The 21,777-nt window shown below is 45.6% G+C and overlaps 2 protein-coding genes across 2 annotated transcripts in view; one reads left to right on the top strand and one right to left on the bottom strand.

The window, feature by feature from the left end:
* Positions 1-778: 778 nt before the first annotated feature.
* Positions 779-14,112, bottom strand: NHLRC3 (NHL repeat containing 3). The gene is made up of 7 exons (XM_004475645.4): positions 13,781-14,112; positions 13,359-13,511; positions 12,954-13,101; positions 10,249-10,449; positions 7,328-7,419; positions 5,270-5,382; positions 779-4,706 (listed from the first exon to the last, which is right to left on the bottom strand). Exons 1-7 carry the CDS (start codon positions 13,862-13,864, stop codon positions 4,454-4,456), a joined length of 1,044 nt encoding a protein of 347 aa, XP_004475702.2. The 5' UTR covers positions 13,865-14,112; the 3' UTR covers positions 779-4,453.
* Positions 14,113-14,415: 303 nt separating this feature from the next.
* PROSER1 (proline and serine rich 1) overlaps positions 14,416-21,777 on the top strand; it is a 30,392-nt gene continuing 23,030 nt past the window's right edge. Inside the window, 3 exon segments of the mRNA XM_023583848.3 lie at positions 14,416-14,852; positions 17,135-17,200; positions 19,617-19,685. Of these exon segments, the coding sequence (XP_023439616.3) occupies positions 14,808-14,852; positions 17,135-17,200; positions 19,617-19,685 (180 nt within the window). The 5' untranslated portion in view covers positions 14,416-14,807.

A 21,777-nucleotide genomic window follows, 5' to 3' on the forward strand; every position in this document is an offset into this window, starting at 1 on the left:
CAATAAAATTTTAAATATCAAGCAACAGAATAAAAAACTAGACAATTCTGGACACTGCCGTGTTTCCATCTCCGGCTCCGCGTTCGGGGCTGGGTGCCTGGCTGGCCCCGGCACCTTGCTTTGCTGCCACACGGGGCGACTGCTCCCTTCTCTCTGGGTCTGTTGCCCTCTGGTCTTCCCTGGCCCTCTGTCAGGTCTCAGTAGACGACTACGCCCACCGCACTCGCTGGCCACACCCTGGCCCAAAGTAACACCTCCCGAAGGCCCACCTGCAGGGCTGCACCCACGCGGTGCGACTGCGAGGAAGAGCGCTGCCCTCTTTCTCGAGAATGAAGTGGCAAGGGGGCTGGAAATCAAGAAGCAAGTGTAGGGAAACGGACTTTGGCCCAGTGGTTAGGGCGTCCGTCTACCACATGGGAGGCCCGCGGTTCAGGCCCCGGGCCTCCGTGACCCGTGTGGAGCTGGCCCATGCGCAGTGCTGATGCGCGCAGGGGGTGCTGACCCCCGCGTGGGGGAGCCCCACGCGCAAGGAGTGCACTCATGGGGAGAGCCGCCCAGCGCGAAGGAGGGAGCAGCCTGCCGAGGAATGGCGCCGCCCACACTTCCCGTGCCGCTGACGACAACAGAAGCCGACAAAGAAACAAGACGCAGCAAAAAGACACAGAAGACAGACAACCAGGGGAGGGGAGGAGAATTAAATAAATAGAAAAATAAATCTTTAAAAAAAAAAAAAGAAGCAAGTGTAGGATATAAACCAGTGACAACCCAAGCAAATTAATTTACCTTTTAAAAGATTTTATTCAAAAGACAACCTACCTACAGTTTGTTACAATGTATCTTTACTAATTACAAAGAATTAAATTATAACAATATTGTTACATGTTTACAACGCAAGGGGAAAGTTTCCAGCAGTGGTATTTTTCATTGTTCAAAATCTATTCAGTTCTCACATACAAAAGGCAGTACTGGTTATTGAGTGGTTAGTGGATTAATTGACTGTATAAACTCATGGATTCTATGGATAAGTACCCAGCGCACAGTTTTTTTTTTTTGGAAGCTAAGTTTAGGGTTCAAGAAGGCAGCATATTTCTATTTCTGGAGAGAAAACTTGGCCCCTTTGTAAATAACCAAATTTTCTTATTTGTAAAGTTGGCATCCACAAGAAAAATTGATTTTAAAAAAATTGTTGGGAGGAAAAGAGTAATTCCCTGCTAATATGGATTCATTTTTATTGTACTAAACTCACGCTTCCAAGTTATAGTTTCACCTTTGTTTAAAATGAGTATTTATTTCTGGCTGTTAGTTTGAATTATTGAAAGACTTAACCTTTTTTTTTTAATATGAAAAAGTTCAATTAAACAGTAAAAATGTCCAACAACCCTTACAAAGTGAGTAAACCAGTTTTCTCAAGTCTTAAGCAAAGCAAGCTACAGAAAGAGGAAAAAATTTCAAGTATGGAGCATCAATTTAAAAATCAAAGTATAAAGAAGGGTTGACATTAGCTCATCTTTGGTAACACAAGAAATGGTGATCTTAAGTGGAACTCTACTGCCTCTTTTCTATCAAGAATGTAACCAAGACAAGTTCCAAAACAGGCGCCCAGCAGGGTGAACTGAGAGGTGCAGGCTTGTGTAGTTTGTTTCCAACTAGCTAACAAACCTACAGGGCAAGGGACACTGATGCGCTGCCACGCCCGAAGTGCTCGCTGTAGCATATACATTTCTGTCAAGTGAATAAAGCTCATTTATTCTGACTTTTTAAAAAACTTATCTGATTATTACTGAAGAACGTATAGCAGAGAATATAAAAATTAAAAGTCATTATAAATTTAGACATTTTTAATGATTCTAAATTACTTATTTTGGTGATCCTAAGGTGCAAAAACCCGAGAGTTCCAGTTGCAATGCTGGCTATCCAATTTTCCAGCCTTAAAATCCAATAACATTTAAAACCAACAAGGCACAACAAAGTTAGGGCTCCACCGCGCCAGCCTGCAGCCTGGGGCCTGTGGCTGTCTGCTCCCTGCTCCATGGCCTGCCAGGAATGCCGGCCCTCCGGCTTGCTGTAGACTGCAGCTTAGGAACGACCCCTCCAGCTTTTGGTTTCCTGATTTAGAGCCCAACCCCCTACGCCCGGAGAGACCAGGAAAGCTGAGGCACAGAGAGGTTCCATTTCTAAGGCAGCACTGCTGTCCTCCACTTCCCTTCCCTTTGCCCACCTGCCATTTCCAAACAAGCTGCGCTGCTTCAATCTCCTAGAACAGCCTCTCATCAGATTTAAGCACTTCAGCCTGTGCTTTACAGGGGAATGAAGAGGGGGATATTCTCGCAGAACCAACTTATGATTTCATGACTGAAATTCTTCAGTGGAGTAAGGTGTTATAAACTGCTTCTATGATAATAAAATCAAACTTTAATTGTTAAGTCAGAAAATTTTAATTTGTATTTATTTACAGAAAACACATTTCTCATTCATTTAGCTAATTAATTCAAAGAAAAAAGTGAAATACTATGGATTTCAAGTATGTTAATAACAAAGTTTTTTTTTTTTAGCAAAATACAACCATGATATTTTCAACAACTTTTAAAAGAATCTGGGAAGCGGATGTGGCTCAAGTGGTTGAGCCCCCGCCTCCCACACGGAAGGTCCCAGGTTCGGTTCCGGTGCCTCCTGAAAACAAAACAAAACAAAACAAACAAAAGGAATCTGGTATAAAACAAGGGTAAATAAAACACTTAGAAAATGACAACATCCATTTACCTAACTTGCATTCCTTCAAAGAAACATTTGTCCTTTTCATCCTGGCTTATAAACAAAGCTTCAAATTACTCTCTTTCATCCAAATCAATTTACCATATTAGCTAACCTGCCTAAAGTCCAGGAAGATGCATTTTGATAAGAGCAACCAAGGCGAAATTAAGGCAAACCTATGTTGGCATCGGTTAAGTATCACATTTAAAGGACCTTCATCGATAAAATGTGTTTATTGGACAAGGACTTCAGCGGGCCCCTCTGGCCCCACTGCACAGCTGACCCTCACTGCCTCTGTGCAGGTGAAGGGCAGATGTCCGCCTACTGAAGAGAAAACGAAGGCACAGAGAAGTGATCACTCATGATCACAGAGCGTGAGCAGAGGCGCAAACACACCTGTAAGTGGCCTAGGCACACGGGGTGGGAATTCCTTTGGCAGATTTACCTCCTTCACTGCATTTAGATATGACCCAAGTATTAAAACAAGTGTGAGTCCCTTGATGTCTGGGAAACAGGCTCCACCCACACGAGTGATAAGTTAATTGTAAAGTATAACCTGGAATGGAGAGGGGGTAACATTATAAAGGGGGAAAACGATTTGAAAGACCATAGATGGCGACGTTCCACCAAAACACAGCCCGAATGAGGACAAAGAAGGACAGTCTGCACCGGAGAGCCAATATTCTGACAAGTGGGGAGAGAAGGCGGGGTAGAAATAGAACAGGAGACCATTCCTCAGTATCTCCAAGTGTTCTGCACACATCTCATCTCCATATAAATAATCCTCTGAAACTCAAGAAGATAAATATTGAGAATGAACGGAGTTCACATTAAAAAAAAATTAGCTAAGAACCAGTAAGAAGGGGCCATGTTTTCAATGCTATCTATAACTCCCTTTCAATAAAGTGCTTAGATATCATTTTATTCCTACATTTAAAGGTTGGTATTGAGTAGCTTATCACTAATGGACCAAAGCCAAGTTGGGGTTTTATTAAGAAAACCTACCAAAACAAACACAAAGCACCCTGCCCAGTCATGAGCTGAGCACGCTCTCTACAGGACCACACTTGCCCTCCCCACTCCCTGGCCCGCTCTGGGGCTGCCCGAGTCCTGCTCAAGTCGCCCCTGGCACTGGCCTCTCCTCCTGCAGGAAGCCGGAGCCCACTGCAGCTGGACACTGCTGTCACCGCGCCGGCACGGTGGCCCGGGGCCTCCCGCACGGCCACAAGCTCCTGGAAAGGCAGAGGAAGCCTGCCGCTCATCTTATGGTCAGGACCCAGCGCTCGGGTGAGTATAACACATGGCACACAGGCTCGTCATCTCTCCAGCAGTTCATTTTACCTGAGGTGAAAACACTTCTTCAAGTGAAATTCAGCCCAATAGCCTCTCAACCTATTTCTGTGCCCATTTTCCCCAGGAAGAACTAATCTACCGGGACATTTAACTGGGTGAGTCCCTCTTTCTAATCTCATTTTTCCAGAATTACATTTATTTTGTTAAAATATCCTTAGGCATTTACAAGTAAGCTAAGTTCCAAGAAAGGCAAGCAAACATGTGATTCTTAATGATATAAAAACAAATCTTCCTGATACCAGATTAGGTAAAAATAAACATATTCTTGTAGTTGTATCTCATTTTTAAGAACTTGACAATGGATCTGAGACTCTGGACTTTCACTGAAAGATCTCCAGGAGAAGAGAAGTCACGAGGCAGGTGAGGAGAAATCGCTCTTCATAGGGACGTATTTTTGCACTTGTCTGGCCCCGATCTCGGCCACGTAGATGGCTCCCGTCCTCCCGTCCACGTCTAGGAGGTGCGGGGCCACCTCGTCCGCCAGCTGGATGGTGCTGACCACGGAGCAGACGCCCACGCGGCCCACCGCGGGCGCGGCCGCCAGCAAGAGCCTGCCGAGGCCCAGCTGCGCCACCACCAGGTACCGCCCGTCAGGCGTGAACCTAGGGAGACAGGCCAGGCAGTTACGGGCAATGCATGCTAAATAAACGCTCGTTTCTGAAACACCCGTCCCCGCGGGGCTGAGCAAGGGGCACCGTGACCTGAGGGTTCATGGCAGCAGAGCTTGTATTGGACTGAACTGTTTGTGAGGAGAGGTTTGCAATGACAGACGCAGCCCGAGCTCAGCGTGAGCGGTTTAAAAGGCACCGCAGGAAAAGAAACCAAGGCAGGGTCAGAGGGAGGCTAACTCCGGTGCCACGACTCAGGCTTGGATTTCTGGTCTATGTTTACAAATTTACCAAATGTGCCTCAGGGTGAAGGCTCAGGAGGGCGCCAGTGCACACAGCTCCCACCCAGGGACCCTGCCCTGTCCTGTTCCCCCCCCCACCCCGCCCCCGGTGCACTGGGAGCACAGCCGCGCCTGTTCTGCTGGGGCATATGTGTTCTCTGAATACATGTCTCCCTCCCAGTCTCCTTATTTCCCTGCTTAAAATTAACAATAAATATGTTCAATTTTCAGTTGGCTACTCAAATAAAGCAATCATTTGAAATGAAGAACAATTACCGGACTGAAGAAGGTCCCTCTTCTGTGAAACAATTAGTCCAGGCTCCTAACCATTCTCCAGTGACTTTATCAAACACTTGGATTCTTTTATTTCCTCGGTCAGCAACCCACACCTGACAAACCAAAAAAAAAAAAAAAAGCCTCTGGAAAAGATCCACAACGACAAGAGGAGAAGAGGGCGGGGAGAGAAGAGGCCTGCTTCCTGAGCTCGCATGCCTCACCTCTGCGGGCTGGGCGGTCTAAGGATCACAAACCCCAACTCCAGACAGCGCGTGGTCAGCTGCTGGTCTGAAGCGAAAGCCGCCAGCTAGGGGGCCATCTGTCCCTGCCCAGAGCCCAGCCTGTGCCTTCCGGTTACTAACTCTGTGAAAATCTAGAATGCACGGGACTAGCAGAGGCTGAGAAGCGCAGCCCTCACCTGCCGCCGGCAATGCACCCTCTCCCCAAGGCCTGCCGACCTGCCGGGCCCTGGGGTGGACTGCCAGAGGGACCGGCAGCGGCCTGCCCCTCGGGCGCGGGCGAGCAGGAGGCCAGGCACTCGCCAAACCCACAGCGCTGCTCCCGAGGGAGGCCCCACGTGCTGGGCCACTTGGAGAGGAAACCCCAAGCGCTGCTCTGGATTTCTGGGTGTGTGGACTCAGGAACTATTGCTTCAGAGTAACCTCAACTCTTCTTTTGTCAATGGGTGAGAAGTTAGCCACTGAATTCATCTCCAGCAGGCAGACTGACTGCGCCCTACTAGAAAGGCTGCCGACTCTTCATAGGCGAGCTTCTCAAGGTCCTCCCTGGCCCAGGACTCTTCCACAAGGATGGGTTTCTTCAAAGATCCTGAGAACACTGTCTCAGGAAAATGACCAGGAAGGAAGTACAGCTTAGAACTGAGGACTGAATGACTCTTTGGGCTGTTAGCATCATCTTTCCTACTCAGTGATCCTGATTATGGGAAATCCTGTTTAAGAAACGTCATTAACTCTGGAAATAACTTTTCAAGTGGGTTGTGGTGATGATTAAATGAGTTAATCATGTAAAACGCTCAGAATAGTTTCTTTCAGTCTGCTCTGTTTTGTTACAGTAAAAAAAAAAAGGCCAAAACACACAAAACCCCTATTATTATAATAAAACACAAGGGTGCAGTGCTATCACTCCTTCATCGCTCAGTGCCGCCAGTGCCGCCGCCACACGGCCTCCAGGCTGCAGGAAACCACGACGCAGTCCCACCACCACGACCCGCCCGGTGGGCTGGCGGGTCCCTGTGCTGTGTGCTCAGGAATTCCACCTTGTTCTCATCCCAGGAGGGAATAATTAACCGAACCCTGCAGGGTAGCAGGTAAAGGCAGATTTTCAACTTTCTAATCCCCAACCTACACACCAAGGTCACAGAGTCAGTTATCTCCCAGCCCTTCAGACAATTTGCTAATCCACAGTAAGACACGAGAGATACATCGGCGGTCCTGAACTTCACCGTCAACCCCTCCACGGCCAAGGCACTGGGTCAGCAGCCCCCGGCTGGCCGCTGTGCTCCAAGCGGCCCGAGCCCCTGAGCACGTGTCCTCAGCAGGGGGCAGCAAGGCCACTGGCCACAGCAGGAGAGCATCTTTCCTGAGATCCCACAGCCACAGGAAACCAGGAGGAGAAACTAACACTTGGCTTCTCCTGGGGCTTGGCCGCAGGAAGGCAACCCCAAAGAAGTGAACTGCGCTAAAACCTGAAGGGCGGATGAAGCACAGGAGGGGTGAGGTGTTGGCAGGTGGGGGTGGAAAGGAAGACGCTGACAGAATTTGTTGGCTAAAGCTTCCTCCTCCCCAAAGCAGAGATGTCGAGAACAAGGGTTTGCCCAGGTGCTCTCCTCCACTAGCTTCCAAAACTTACTGCTCTCCTCGCTGTTGGTCAGTTTCTCCAGAACTGAAAATATATTCAAACATCTGTAGAGCAGTTTCACTAGCAGGATTGCAACTTTTAAATTTTCAGCTAACTTTATGTCCTGATCCATTATTTAGTCCCTGTGGGCACCCCGACCCCAGGGGAGCTGCCCAGGCCCCGGCGGTGCTGGACTCTTACCCGACCAGCTGAATCAAGAGTGACGCTGTGCGGTATGCTGAACTGAGCAGGCCCTGTCCCATTTCCACCACGCAGCCACAGCATTGCAAAATCTGTAAGGGGTCAACATGACACTTGGCAAGGAAGACATACGGGGTATCTTGTGCATATATACTCGTTACAGTTTCTGATATAAGTTGCAGCAATAGGGCATCCATCTACCACATGGGAGGTCCGTGGTTCAAACCCCAGGCCTCCTTGACCTGTGTGGAGCTGGCCCATGCGCAGTGCTGATGCGCACAAGGAGTGACCTGCCACACAGGGGTATCCCGGCATAGGGGAGCCCCACGTGCAAGGAGTGCGCCCCGTAAGGAGAGCCACCCAGCGTGAAAGAAAGTGCAGCCTGCCCAGGAATGGCGCCGCACACACGGAGAGCTGACGCAGCAAGATGATGCAACAAAAAGAAACAGATTCCTGATGCTGCTGATAAGGACAGAAGCGGTCACAGAAGAACACACAGCGAATGGACACAGAGAGCAGACAACTGGGGGGGGGGAGGGAAAGGGGAGAGAAATAAATAAAAAATAAATCTTTAAAACAAACCAAAAAAAACTATTCAATTACATCCCCAATTGACCATGCTTTCCCAGCTTCTTGTTTGTAGACTCATTTACCTAATTCTTATGCTCTAACCCTTGCCCTGCCGATAAATCCTTCTCTGCTTCAAGCAATTCATCTACTTCTTTAATGATCACCACTAAATTTTCCATCATTGCCTCAAAATCATTATGCTCAGGGTTCATATCATCCTTTCCCTCAAGCTGGTTCTCCTTTCCCACTTACCTGTCGTTTGGTGTCATCATTCTTCTGAGCCTAAAAATTCAGTGTTTATTGTCTGTCTCCTACATTACCCACATTTAATGCTCCCTAAATTTGGTTGTTTCTTTACACCACACAATATGACAAAGCCTTGCTTTATCCCCACCCCACCTCCCTTTAATTGTAACCCACCAACTTTGGTCACTGTGGGACAAACTGACTACAAAGACTCTAAATCACAGCACTCTCTCCAAATATTTCCTGATGTACTACTCTGCCTTATAAAACCTCTGTTTCTGTAACACTGTTTTTTCACTAATAGACATGAGGTACTCTTTACAGGCAAAAAGATCACTTAAAAAATCCTTAGATATGCTTTCAAGGACACCCCAGATCTTATTTTCCACTATTTAAAAAGTGCACCTTCAGCTTCTTTCCCAGAAGTCACATAATCCGACCCCAGCCCTGAGTGAGGCCCCACCAGAGCAGGTTAGTTCGAGAACTGCCTCCTTCATGAAGCTACCTGTGGCAGTTTGCTATTGCTTGTGAATTCCAAAAACAGATATTGGATAGTTTGTAAACTGGTCTGTCCCACTGGGCCTGTTAGATTATAGTGGATCCAGAAGCATGCTTTTACTTGATTAAGTAAGGATTAAAGCTTTGATTGGGCCACGTCAGTAGGACACTGCATCCCTGTCCCCTTGGGCAGTCCCAGAGAAACTGCACTGCAGAGAAGGGAGTTCCAAGTTTTGCGCTGGAGCCCAGGAAGTAAGCACACAGAGGAGAAGAGCAGCTGAGCCCGGAGAGAAGCAAGCCCTGGGGAGAGAGGAACCAGGAAGCCTGAGCCCCCGCAGACGTCAGCAGCCATCTTGCTCCAACACATGAAAATAGACTTTGCTGAGGGAAGTAACTTATGCTTTATGGCCTGTAACTGTACCCCAAATAAGTACCCTTTATAAAAACCAACAGATTTCTGGTATTTTGCACAGCACCCCTGTGGCTGATTAATACAGTATCCTACCTGTAGCAGTTTGATATGGTTATGAATTTCAAAAATAGATACTGGACTGTGTTTGTAAACTGGTCTGTAACTGGGCATGATTAAGTTATGATCAGGGCTTTGATTTGGCCACATCACAGGGCATTGAGTCCCCACCCCTTGGTGGGTGGATACTCACAGATAAAAGACATGGCAGAGGACAGAGTTGGAGTTTGTGCTGTTGGAGTTTGATGCTGGAGCCCCGGGAAGGACGCCCACCAAGGACCCTGGTTGTGAGGAAAGAGAAGCAAGCCCCAGGAAGTGAACACACAGGAGAAGAACACAAAGGAAGAGAGACAGTTCCTTAGACACGACAGAAGCCCCGGAGAGAGAGAGACAGCCGTTTGCCTCAAAGTCTACAGCTGGCCTTGTGGAGAGGCAAAGCCTAGAGAGCCTCATAGTTTAGAGCTGACCTTGTAGGGAAAATGGAGAAGCTGAGTCCAGAAAAAAGCAAGCCCCAGGAAAAGAGGAACCCAGGAAGCCTGAGCCCTGGTAGACGTCGGCAGCCATCTTGCTACAACATGTGGCAACAGCCTTTGGTGAGGAAGTAACTTATGCTTTATGGCCTGGCAACTGTAAGCTCCTACCCCAAAGAAATATTCTTTATAAAAACCAGCAGGCTTCTGGCATTTTGCACAGCACCCCTTTGGCCAACGAGCACGGTGTCCTACCCCCCAGCATGCTGGTGTCTCCTCCTCCGCATTCCTGTCGTCCTGCTTCACCTGCACTGGGCCTGCCCCTGGAGTAACACCGACAGGGCACGGCTCACACTCAACTGCCAACTGACCGACCAGCCGTGGGACGCCGGTCCGGCTCCTAACCCCACCCCTACCTGGCTATGGTACCCACTCAACTCCTGAGCCCAGCACACTCAGCTCCTTTTGAGGAAATGCCTGTGTCAGAATCACTTACTGTTGGTCCTGCCAAACACCTGTTTTCTAGTTTTTTCCTAGTAATTCACGCAAGCCCCATACATGCAGCTTCCTAGACAACACAGTTACAACATTATATCTAGCATCAAACAGATCAAATTCAATTTATGAGATAAACTTCTCACAACACCATACAAAATTAAGTCATGTACCTTGGGACAGCTTGAGTAATCTGTTATTCAGTCCACCATCTCCATCTGCAATGTAAAGATCTCCTGTGTCCTCTACATATAACTCTGCAGGGTTATCAAACTGCAGGGGATTCAAACCAGTGCCTTTTTTGCCTGGGGTACCCAAGACCTGAACGAGATCACCAAAGGACGTGTACTTTTTAACAGTGTGGCCATAGGGTCCTGTAGAGACAGACATACAACTTCAAAAATAGTACTGTACATTCACATTTCTCAAATAAACTGGGAGTAAAATTTTGATAGAATTAAAGTTTTGATTTCTACAGAAACCTGATGTTAATAAATGGAGTACCATTTTCTTCTTGAATCTTGTGAGCCTGAATAAGCATTTCTTTAAAGTGAAACTCAATGATCACAACTCACATACGAAAACTTATTTCAGACATTCATGGGCAGACCTCAAATTTCAATAGGTCAATGAAAAAGTTCTCTACAATAAAGATTTTTTTTTAAACTACAATTTCTCCTACTACAAACAAATTCAAAATTCAACCTATTAACTTTCCTTTCATAAGAAGGAAATAATCACTCTAAATCACTAACATCTTATCTTTTCACTTACATTAAAATTTCTTTCAGTTAAAATTGTCTAACAAAACTATGAATTCATGCATTAATAAACAGGGACAAATCAGTTTACAGAAATCAACCTGAAGGAAAATAAGACTAAAACTCTAGTTGGGAGGTGCTCAAAAGACAAGTGGGATACGCTGAGCTTAATGAAAATAAAGGGAATCTGCTTGCATTAAACTCTACCTTAAAAAAAATGTATTATTAAATATGAAGTTTGCATCAATAATAGAACACCCGTTATCAAAGAGAGCTTTCCAAAGAATTAGCAGTTTCCAAAGAACTAGCAAAAGGGATAGAATACTAGGCAGCAGTGTGATAGTAATTACAAAGAAGAGTTACTGATTAGGTTTGTAAACATTGTTCCTCTGGGCATGCCCTTTGATTGATTTAAATTCAAAGGCTTACATTTACTTGATTAATCACGCTTAGGGCTTTGCGTCCACCATTACTGACTCCACCATTAGGGCCTGCAGGGTTGGTCCTGCCCCCTTGGTGGGCTACACAAACTGACACTCAGTCAAGAAGACAGAAGTAGACACCCAGAAAAGGTAACAGAGGAAGAGAGAGAGTTTCACGCAACCGGCAGAGGAGAGGACTTTGATCCTGGGAAGAAAGACGAGCTCAACAGCCTACAGCTGGCCTTGTGTCTAAAAGACCAGAGCAGCTGAGCTGGGAAAGAAAGGGGTCCTCCCAACTAGAGCTGAGATGGGAAGGAGCTGGCCCCGGAGCCCTGAGAAAGGATGGCTGAAGCCTCGCGGACATCGCCTGCCCGTTGCTTCAACACCTGGCAACAGGCTCTGGGTGAGGAAGTACCTCTTATGGACCTTAAGTTGGACTCTTCAGGGCCTTGTAACTGTAAGCTTTTACCCCAAATAAATACCCTTTATAAAAGCCAAAAGATTTCTGGGTACTTTGCATCAGGACTCTTTTGGCTGGCTAAGACAAGTAGTAAACAATGTTTTTTTAAAAATGGTTGATTTTCAGCCATATGTCCCTTGTAGGGAATTTATTCCTTTGAAAAATGGAAAGGAGTGCAAAAACTGTGGCATGAAAAGCTCTAATGGAGAGAAGAGATCACCTGTGTTCATTTTACTTGTGGGACTATTAGAATGGATCAAATAGATGGAATTAATTACAAAGTAGAGGTCTTTAACAGTGGAATCCTAGGTGGGAAAAAGTGAAAATGGTCAACTCTCATTACAGCGAATTTAGATTTAATCTAGATATTTTGGTTTATCTTATCGTCCAAAAATCAGCTTAGAAATAAATGGATCATCAGCTGAAGCTGAGAAATCTTTCGGGTCCTGAGAACAGATGTGGTAACGAATGACACTACTTATAAAAACCAAGACATCACTAACTTTAAAAACGGTAGCTAAATTAGTTAGATCTGGGAAACAGTATTTGCCTCAAGTAGCGAATGTAGCCACGCTAAGGATTACTAGGAATCTCATCCTGTGATCCCATTCCTTCCTGAGACCCCAAGGCAATGCCAGGTGCTCTCTGGAACTAACTACCTTGTCTTAAACTGAAAGCACCTGTAAACCCCTTTCTCTAAAAACACTCATGGCTGTAAACTCAATTTTGAGTATTTTGTTTTTCAGCATATTCTACTAAGACTATTTGATGGAGGGAAGATTTCAGACACTCTGCAGTATGGGGGATTTCAGAAATATTAACACCAGTTTCCGCAAATCTTTGCACTTTGGGTAATTAAAGCACTTATGGCTTCTTAGCACAATCTCGTGAGAGAACTAGTTAAGGAAAAGGAGGTAAGGGCTCCATTCCTTCAGTTTTAGTGAGCGTCCTTTTACTTGGCGTCACAGTTTAGAGTTACTTAGTCTGAGAAGAGCAACTGATACTTTAAAGTGGAAAAATCCCTGATTAATGATAAGACTGTAATTGCAGCTTGCTTTTTAAACTTGATTTTGCAGAATGGCAAAATGAAGATTTTTTTGGAAACAAGTGATTTCATGAATCATTACAGAAATTACGATCAGACTCAGCAATTGATTTTAAAACGTGCAAGCAGGAACACGGCAGCGAGGTGGTTTCCAGCAATGCTGTAGTTTAATAGACATTACTACACATACCACTTCCTACGTCCGTGATCCACACAGACTGCCCACGAGGTGTGCTGGCTGCAAACATGCCGTGAGGCGTGTCAACCGTGTAATTCCAGGCTCGCAGGAAATATCCGTCTTCTGTGAACACTAACACCTTTGGGATGTTATTTCCTCTCTGAAGGCATACAAAAGTAACTGCTTAGGTGAGATCCCTTTTAAGTGAAAGCAATTCTTATTTTGATAGCAAAAAAATTAACATTTGAAAAGCAACATCAAAACCTAACAATATCATCTATCAAACTCAAAACCAAAATGATTACTGAAGGTGACTCAAAAATAAATTCCACGATTAGCACAATTCAAATGCAAACGGTTCCCTAGTACAGTAAAACAGGAAGACTTGTTTCCTTTGAGTTTATAACTTCTACTTACTTGCGCTACGTAAACCAATCCGCTGAGGGCGTCAACCGCAACACAAAATGTTGCTCCAGTAAAGTATTCTGAATACTTAGGCCAACCCACATCCAGCCGGTAAAGAGGGTTTTCCGTTCTCCAGGAAATTTTAAGAGGAAAGTTCTTTAAAATCTTAAATAAAACCAGAAGACTGGATTCAGTTTACCTTCCAGGTTTTTAAGCATGCCTTACCCAAGGTTTGCTGGATTGGAAACAATTCCAACGAAGTGGACTTTTACGTCTAAAGACCAAGACCCAAGTCTGCCACTTGTTTGAGAGTGCAGAGGGAGGGGAAGAGCGCACAACGGGGACAGCGCCGACAGGCTCCGCAGCACAGGAGACGCCGCGGGCCGGGCCCAGCCGCTCGTCCGCCGCCCCGGGCCCTTGGCCGCCGCGCTCACCGGAGAGCCACAGAGCCGCGAGTGCAGGGCCAGGAGGCCGAGGAGGAGGCCGGCGCCGGCCGCGCACACCCAGGGCCTCGCCATCGGGGGCGAGCCCGGGCCGCACCGAGGCCGGGTGGCGGGGCAGTCGGGGTCCCCCGGGCGCGGGGCTCAAGACCCGGAGGAGCAGATCCCCGGCGGGAGGACAGCGGGAACTGCCGGATCGGCTCGCTCCGCCCCGTCCGCCCCGCCTCGCCGGCTCCGGCGTCCTTAGCGATGCCTGAAACACTTCCAGCTCACTTTCTAAAGAGTCAGCCTGAAGAGCCAAAACAAGCCACCCGGAAGCCCGAGAGAGGATACGGACGGCGCTCGGCAAATGGCCGCCAGGATCCGGGACGGACTCGGCCGCTCCTGATTCCCCGGCATCCAGGCAGCCGCCACGGGCGCCTACATTCCCACACCAGGACCCCTCGCCGGCACACCTCGAGGCCTGGCCCCAGCCCCCGGCGCGGTGCTGAGGTCACTCGCGTGCGCCGCGCGCCACGGAAGGCCCGCGCGCTGGTGGGGTCTGCAGGGTAAGCGGGAGCCGCGCTGGGCACGCCGGGCGCTGCGGGGTCCGGGAGTCCCCCTCTCTCGCCGCGGCCCCCTCCGCCTGGCCCCGGCCGGCTCCCGGAAGCCGCGGACGCTGGCAACAAAGGGCCCCGCGCGCCCTGGGGCCGCGAGAGCGAGGGCGGCTGAGCCGGGCCGCAGTGGCGGGCGGGAGCAGCTGCGGAGCCGCGCGGCCTCGGCCGGGATCTGCGGGGCCCAGCCGGCCCCAGGTCCCGAGCTCGGGCTGCCCGGCGGGAGCGGCGGCGTGTTGCCTTCTGACAAACTTTCCTTCCCCAAGTCCGCTTCCAGCCATTTTCGCGGCGCTCGCGGCTCCCCGCCTCTGCCCAGCCTTTCTCCTCCCGGAGCCTTGCCCTCCTCGGCTGTCAGCGCTTCGCCGTCCCCGCAGCGGAGCGGGATGAAAGTAGCGCTGCTGGAAGGGTAGCGCCGAGGTCGTGGCAAGATGGACAAAAAGTCCTTCGAGACGGTGCTGGACGAAATTAGAAAGGTAAGCCCCTGGTCTCTTCAGTTTTTCAAGGAGTACGGTGTTCCTGGTTTATTCTCTTCGAATAGAGAGTGCCCAAACTAAGGGTCCTAGGATTGCAAAGTGGGTTTGGATTTGACGCTGAGCGTAGGAGCCTGATAACTTGGTACAATGTTCCGAGATAGAAATAGAATTATGTTAACGCTGACACTTCTTAAGAATCAGTGCGGTGTTGTGGAAATTAGTCAAGCAACAACCCTCGATTCCGAAGCCCGCTCAGTAAATCCATAATGATAGCTCTGTGCCTTGGGGTTACTATTTCTGAGCCTATTTTGTCCTATTTCGATCACAAGAGTGACTGAACACTAGAGAGAGATGCAAAGAAAATTTTGGCATGTAGCCTTGAGCTTAAAGGTATCTCCAGCAGAAAAATAAGATGTTCTTAAAGAACAGAAAAGACTTAACTGGACCATTGTTATGTTAACACAAAGGGCTTTGCCCAGGCCCTGCAGGCAATTGTAATCTGGGCATTTACCCGCCTGAAGGGCCCTCCTGGACACGGAGGAATTGCTTCCAGGTGCTCTGGTATCACTTATCTGGGTTTATGGAGTTACTACTAAAATTGTTTCTAGGCTGGCTGTGTTTTTCACCCTAGCTTTTTTCCTTTTCGTATTCACAGGTTAGGTTAAATGTGCATATTTGGTGGTATTCAGTCTTCTTTTTAACTACAATTTATAAGAAAATAGTTTGTGGATTCAGGTAAACCAGTCGATTTCTACTTTTGGAAGGTACAGAGTATCAGTTTGTATATTGTCTCCCCTGTAAGTATTGTGAAGATATCACATAGTAAATAACATAAAGAATAAGAAATTTTTTGGAGATGAAAACGTTTTCACTGTTTAATGACTTCAGTTCTAATTTCTGGCCTGCATTCAAGATATGTCTTTTGCAGTCTATATTAAATTAGTAGGTACATTAGCATCATCTTAGTCTATAAAAAATGGAATGGGTGGCGACTTGGCCCAGTGGTTAGGGCGTCCATCTACTACATGGGAGGTCCACGGTTCAAACCCCGGGCCTCCTTGACCCATATGGAGCTGGCCCATGTGCAGTGCTGATGCGCAGAAAGAGTGCCCTGCCACACAGGGGTGTCCCCGCGTAGGGGAGCCCCATGCGTAAGGAGTGCGCCCAGTAAGGGGAGCCGCCCAGCGCGAAAGAAAGTGCAGCCTGCGTAAGAATGGCACCACCCACACCGAGAGCTGACACAGCAAGATGAGGCAACAAAAAGAAACACAGATTCCCGTGCCGCTGACAACAACAGAAGCGGACAAAGACGACGCAGCAAATAGACACAGAGAACAGACAACTGGGGTGGGGGGGAGGGGAGAGAAATAAATAAATAAATCTTTTTTTTAAAAAAAGGAATGGCAGTATAAGCATATCTGAATATGTAAATTGCTATGTTTCTTTTGCTTTTTTTAAAAAATTGTCCAAAGATTTGGTAAATATAAGTTAGTTGAAGCCAGGTCCCCTAAGTGTCTCCACAGACCCTAGGCCTGTAGCCAATAATGGCTGGCACTCAGCCCTGGAAGATTTAAAGCAGAGGCAAGTAAGACACTAGGAAAAGTAATAGGGAGGAGCAGGGGCCAGGAGGGTCAAAGGGAAGTGTTAAATTTGAGTTTCAAAAAGGAGTGAATATGTGTGGTTGCGTCGGCTCTGAACTGCACTAGGTGAGGGCCCCGACCTTCCCTGTGAACAGCAGCTTGGTGGATTCTGTCTGAGGAAAGGAGCCCACGTTTGTGAGCTCCTGTCTGTTAGAGCTAATGCTCTGCCTTAATCTTTGGAGTGAGTGGTGAATGGTGTTCCATTTTATGGAGGAGGAAGCCTTCTCTCACCGTCATTAAAACACCTTCAGGGGCCTCCCTGCTAGCTGGCGGCAGGCACGGGGATTGAACCAGGGGCCCTTTGCTCTTGGGCACGTCCCTCAGGAATGCTGAGTGCTTCTGTCACTTGGCTTATCATAGGTGCTCAGTAAATGATGAGTGAGGAATGTCTGATTGCTTAAAAATCACAATTGGAACGTGGGATATTCTGAAACTAATTTCATTCACTGAAATTCCACATGTAGTTTATTGTATCATATGTCTTAGTTTTATTCCTTTCATGCTTAGAGTGAGTTGGGAGTCCCCGGAGGTCTGTGTGCCAGAGCTAACGGGCCCTGCCGCTGTTTAGGTGTGCGGCGCTGTTGGGATCTCTGCAGAACGCTGTGCTGTCGACATGTCCTCACGCTGTGCTCTGTGTTTCAGGCTGTTTTGACAGAGTACAAGTTGAAGGCCATTGAGTATGTGCACGGCTACTTCTCCAGTGAGCAGGTACTCCTCATAGTTTGTTTAAGCCTTCTTTCTGCGCCTTCTTTCTGTACCAGTGTTCGAGAATGTCTGTTTACCTGCTGGCCAAGCTCAGGACTCTTTGTAATTTGTTACTGTATTTATAGTTACTTTCGGAGCTTCCAGTTTTGGTAGAAAACTTTGTAGAATTTATAATTTATAATTCAGGGATATTTTAGAAAGCAGTCTTTTTTATCGCAATATCATATTCTAACTTGATTTTTAAATAGTATTTTTTAAAAAGGTAGTATCTAAAATTTATAAACTAATGGTAAACTTTGCCAAATTTGTACAGTAATTGCAAGATTCACTATATAATACAAAAGAAAAGTTGAACAAATGGTGAAATATGTTCTTACACGAAGCCGCTAAATAAAAATTTTAGCAGTGAGGAAAAAATGTTTTGTCTGATAAGTAGATTCTGTAATGGCCAGTGTTGGAAACTGAGGCACAGTGGTCTCACAAGGAGAGACGTGCTGTTTCCATGGCTACGCTTGCAACCTAAGGAATGCAGTAATTAAGAGTTCCTGACAAATGGGATGAAGCTGTTAAAGGCTGAAAGAAAAATGAGCACTTACCTTTTGTAATAGAACACTTAGACTTTGTACCTTGAGATAAGATTTTTTAAAATTCCTTAGACTATGGGTAATGCTGATAGTTAACTGCATGTTGCTGCTTGTTGTCACATAGGCTACGTGTTCCTGCTTGTTGTCAAGTAGACTGGGGTATACAGAGAGCCCTTTGTAAACAATAAAGTTGTCTGATGAGTCTCTACTTGCAGACCCCCTGATCCCAGCTCTCTCGTTCTTTCTCTTTCTTTCTCTTTCTTTCCTTCCCCCTTTTCTCTTTCTTTCATTCCTAATACCGTTCGGGTCCAAATCTCCAACAGGCCAGAATAAGACTAATGTTTTAAGCGTGGTGGTTTAGTGATAACTGCTGTCCTTCTTCAAGCCATCACTTTAAGGAGAGTTTGCTAATTTAACCAAATGTGTATGTTTAAGAGTATACATGCACACAAATGAATGTATGTACATCCACATATCTCATACACAGGGAGATGGTGTGAGAGGGAGGATTTCTGAGGGACACTTGGAAAACAATTGATAGAGAAATGATGCACTGATAGAAATGGAATCTGGAGGGCAGTTCTGGGCAAGAGTGTGAAGGAAGATGGAAAGGGTGGGCAGTGGATGAATCCATAGGTTTAGTGAATGCTCTACATTTTCATCTATTTCTCAACAACTTGAAAACTTGAATAAGTCTTTAGAAGTTCTGCCTACTAAATTTCTAAAATGTACTTGGGATTTGCACTTGTTGCTGCCTGTTTAATGATTGTTTTTCATCTGTCCTAATGCTTTTCAGAATCACCTTAAGCATTTTTGAAATGTTTTAAAATTTATAATTTCTCTTTGCTAATTGCTTTTTCTTTTTGAAATTTTGTAGAACACGTTTCCCCTTAGTGGATATTCTCTTTTGCTTAAGTTACCTTATAAACTTACTGTTTTGAACATATTTTAGGGTTGGTAATGTGCCAAATAGCATTTACTGTATAGTAAAACTTTCCCATAAAGGTGAAAATGTATATTCTAACCAAGTTAACCAGAAAGTGTTTATACTTATTTGTACTTCTTTATAAGAAGTAAAAAGTATTTTCCTCTTTTTCATTCCTTTTTAGAATAATTGAAGTCATAGTGCGTTTTAGAGACCCACAGTAAAGTAATTGACTAATGCAGATTTTACAGCCCTTTCATCTCATAGCCTGGGAGCCATGAACAGGTGCTGTGACTGACGCTGTCCCTTGCCAGCCGCTCACACTTGGCAGTGTCAGTGCTCTGAAAACAAGGCACCTTGTAGAAGCTGCTGGAATCATTGATGATTTCTAGGTTTGGGGGGTAGATCTATGGTAAGAGTCTGAGTATCACGCCCTCCATGTTCAAGTGACGGGATAAAAGTCGTGGCCTACGCAGGCGCACACTGCTGAGCCCCCTCACAGCCTGCCAGAGCTATTCTACTCTCCACTAATGCTTTCAATTTCTCCATTTATCACACATCTTGTCTCCTAGTCCAGCTCTAGCCTTCCTTTCTTTTGAGACCAGTGCTGTCCAGTAGAACTTTCTGCGGTGACACACACACTCTCTCTGGGCTGTCTGCCATAGCAGGTGGCACAACATATGGTGACTGAGCACTGGAAGTGGCCTGTGTCATAAAGGACCTCAGTTAATCTACTTAAGTTTAGCCATGTGTGGCTATTCTAGTGGACAATACAGTGTAGACTTAATCCACATTCTCATCTCAGCTCAGGTTGCACACTAGGAATAGTAATTCAAAGTGTTAAAACAAGTCTTATGGAAATGTTTGCAAAAACATTGTTACTAGAGTTGAATTAGTCCTTTGCTTTCAGGTGGTTGATTTACTGAGATATTTTTCCTGGGCTGAACCTCAGTTGAAGGCAATGAAAGCATTACAACATGTAAGTAACATTTTTTCTTGGAATGTAGAATTTAAGTATTTTGATTTTTCCATAATTTATCTTAAGTTGTAATTTGTTTGCATTCAAAAAGCAGATCCCAAGTTTTGCCATACTTTGTTTATTCAAATAGTTATGTTAAAAAGTTAAAACTTCATAAACTATAAACTTAAATTGTGGGTATTGTACTCTTTTTCATCATAGTGTCTTAATTGGCAAACCAGAGGAAAAAAATATGTAAGCAAACCATAGAAATTTGAATTCCTAAGTGTTTTTAAGTACTTCTTTCTACTTTTGTGTATATCTCTTCACCCTTTCATAATTTAGTCTTAGAAAACCATGAGAAGGGTTTATAGTTGAATTCTTTATAGACTTGCATGGTCCTTTCAGTTATGATGGTGCTGTTTTATATCTGCATCACATGTGGATAGTGAGCATTTAAAATGTGTCTATTCTGTCTGAAGAAGTGTATTTTACATTTCATATAATTTTAATTATTTTAAGTGGGCGTGTGATCCTAGTGGCCACTGTGTGGACCACAGAGGTGTCTGGCTGTAGGTGAAGGTCTTCCAAGGGCTGCCGGCGTAGATAATTTAAAGGAGCCAGTTTTCAGACCCTCATTTTCCTAAACTGGTCCACCTGAGAAAGTATCTTGGTCTGTTAATGCTTCTTTTCCACCTCCCCTTTAATAATTGCTTTTTTTCTACTATACAAAAGAAAGGCTTGTCTCGCCTGTCCCCTGGGGCTGGAGGACAAATCCTTCTCCAGGGACCCAAAGACAATGCCCTGCTCCTGAGAGGTAAAGCTGAGCAGAGGGCGCGTCTGTCAGAAGTGGGGGGCCGCCTTGTTTTATCCAGGCCCCAGTTCATGCCGAAGGGAGTCTGCCTGCCTGTCTGCCCACCTTAGAATTAAAATGCAGAGCTGAGAAGGGCATCACGGAATCAAGTCCAGCCTTTTCAGACAGTCATTCTGATTTGATCGATTGTTTTGCCAATTAGATTATATAGTGGATTTTCCACAAAGTAAATATTTAAATCAATAGTTCCAAGGTCTTTGTAGGTATGTAAACTTATATAAAGAATATTGATCTTTTGCACATATTTAAATTTCTGATAAAATTTCTAGGTATCAATTTAAAAACATGCAGAGGAATAGTCTTTTCAATTCTTTTCCATGAGTAAGTGGGTTTGGAAACCTCTGTTCCCAATTTCAGTAATCTGTAGTGTGGTGGTTTTCACCAATCTGACTTCTTATAGCAATTTTGCTTTTTAATTTCACTGTTAGCATAAATCTATAAATTGGCAAAATCTTTAAGCTGCTCTTCAAAAATGAAGGCTCTCTTATCAATTACTCTAGTTAATTCCAGTCAATCCTGGAGACTCATGGTGCAAATAACCCAAGGCTCCTGGAAAGATGGTGGAGGAGGAAGCTCCAGTAATGAGCCCCTCCACCAGAGAGAAAGGGACAGAAGGAATATTCAAAGAAATAGTGACAGAAGCCTTCCCAAACTTAGCAAAAGATGTGAGTATGCACACTCAAGATTCCCAGAGAACACCAAACCAGATAAACTTGAGGAAAAATATGCCCTGTCACGTACTGATCAAATTGTCAAATGCAGAGGACAAGGAGAGAGTTCTAAAAGCTAAGCTGCAACAGAAAAGCAACATGTCATGTACACGGGAGTCCCAATTAGCTTAAGTGCTGATTTCTCATCAGAAACCATGGAGTCAAGAATACAGTGGGTTGAAATACTTAAAGTATTGAAAGGAAACAACTGCCCGCAAAGACTCTTACATCCAGCAAGACTTTGGTTAAAAAATGAGGGAGAGATTAAGGCTTTACGAGATAAACTGAAGCTGAGGGAGTTCATCACCACTAGACCTGCCCTCTAAGCCATGCTAAAGGCAGTTCTTAGACTGAAAGGAAAAGACGCTGCACAGTGGGTCAAAGCAGTGTAAAGAAGCAAGACCTACAGTAAAGATAACTATGTGGGTAATTATAAATGCCAGCACTATTATATTTTTTTGGTATGTAACTCCACCTCTAACTTCCTATAGGTACTAAAATGCAAGTGCATAAAAAGTAATGATAAATC

Source organism: Dasypus novemcinctus, chromosome 15 (assembly GCF_030445035.2).
Source record: "Dasypus novemcinctus isolate mDasNov1 chromosome 15, mDasNov1.1.hap2, whole genome shotgun sequence".
Taxonomy (NCBI): domain Eukaryota; kingdom Metazoa; phylum Chordata; class Mammalia; order Cingulata; family Dasypodidae; genus Dasypus; species Dasypus novemcinctus.

Excerpts from the sequence above, each read along its gene's own strand:
- NHLRC3 (XM_004475645.4), bottom strand. The coding sequence starts at position 13,864 with ATGGCGAGGCCCTGGGTGTGCGCGGCCGGCGCCGGCCTCCTCCTCGGC. Across the intron at positions 7,420-10,248 it reads ATTACTCAAGCTGTCCCAAG|ATTTTGCAATGCTGTGGCTG; the intron begins GTACATGACTTA and ends GACCCCTTACAG. Across the intron at positions 4,707-5,269 it reads GAGGGACCTTCTTCAGTCCG|GTTCACGCCTGACGGGCGGT; the intron begins GTAATTGTTCTT and ends CTGTCTCCCTAG.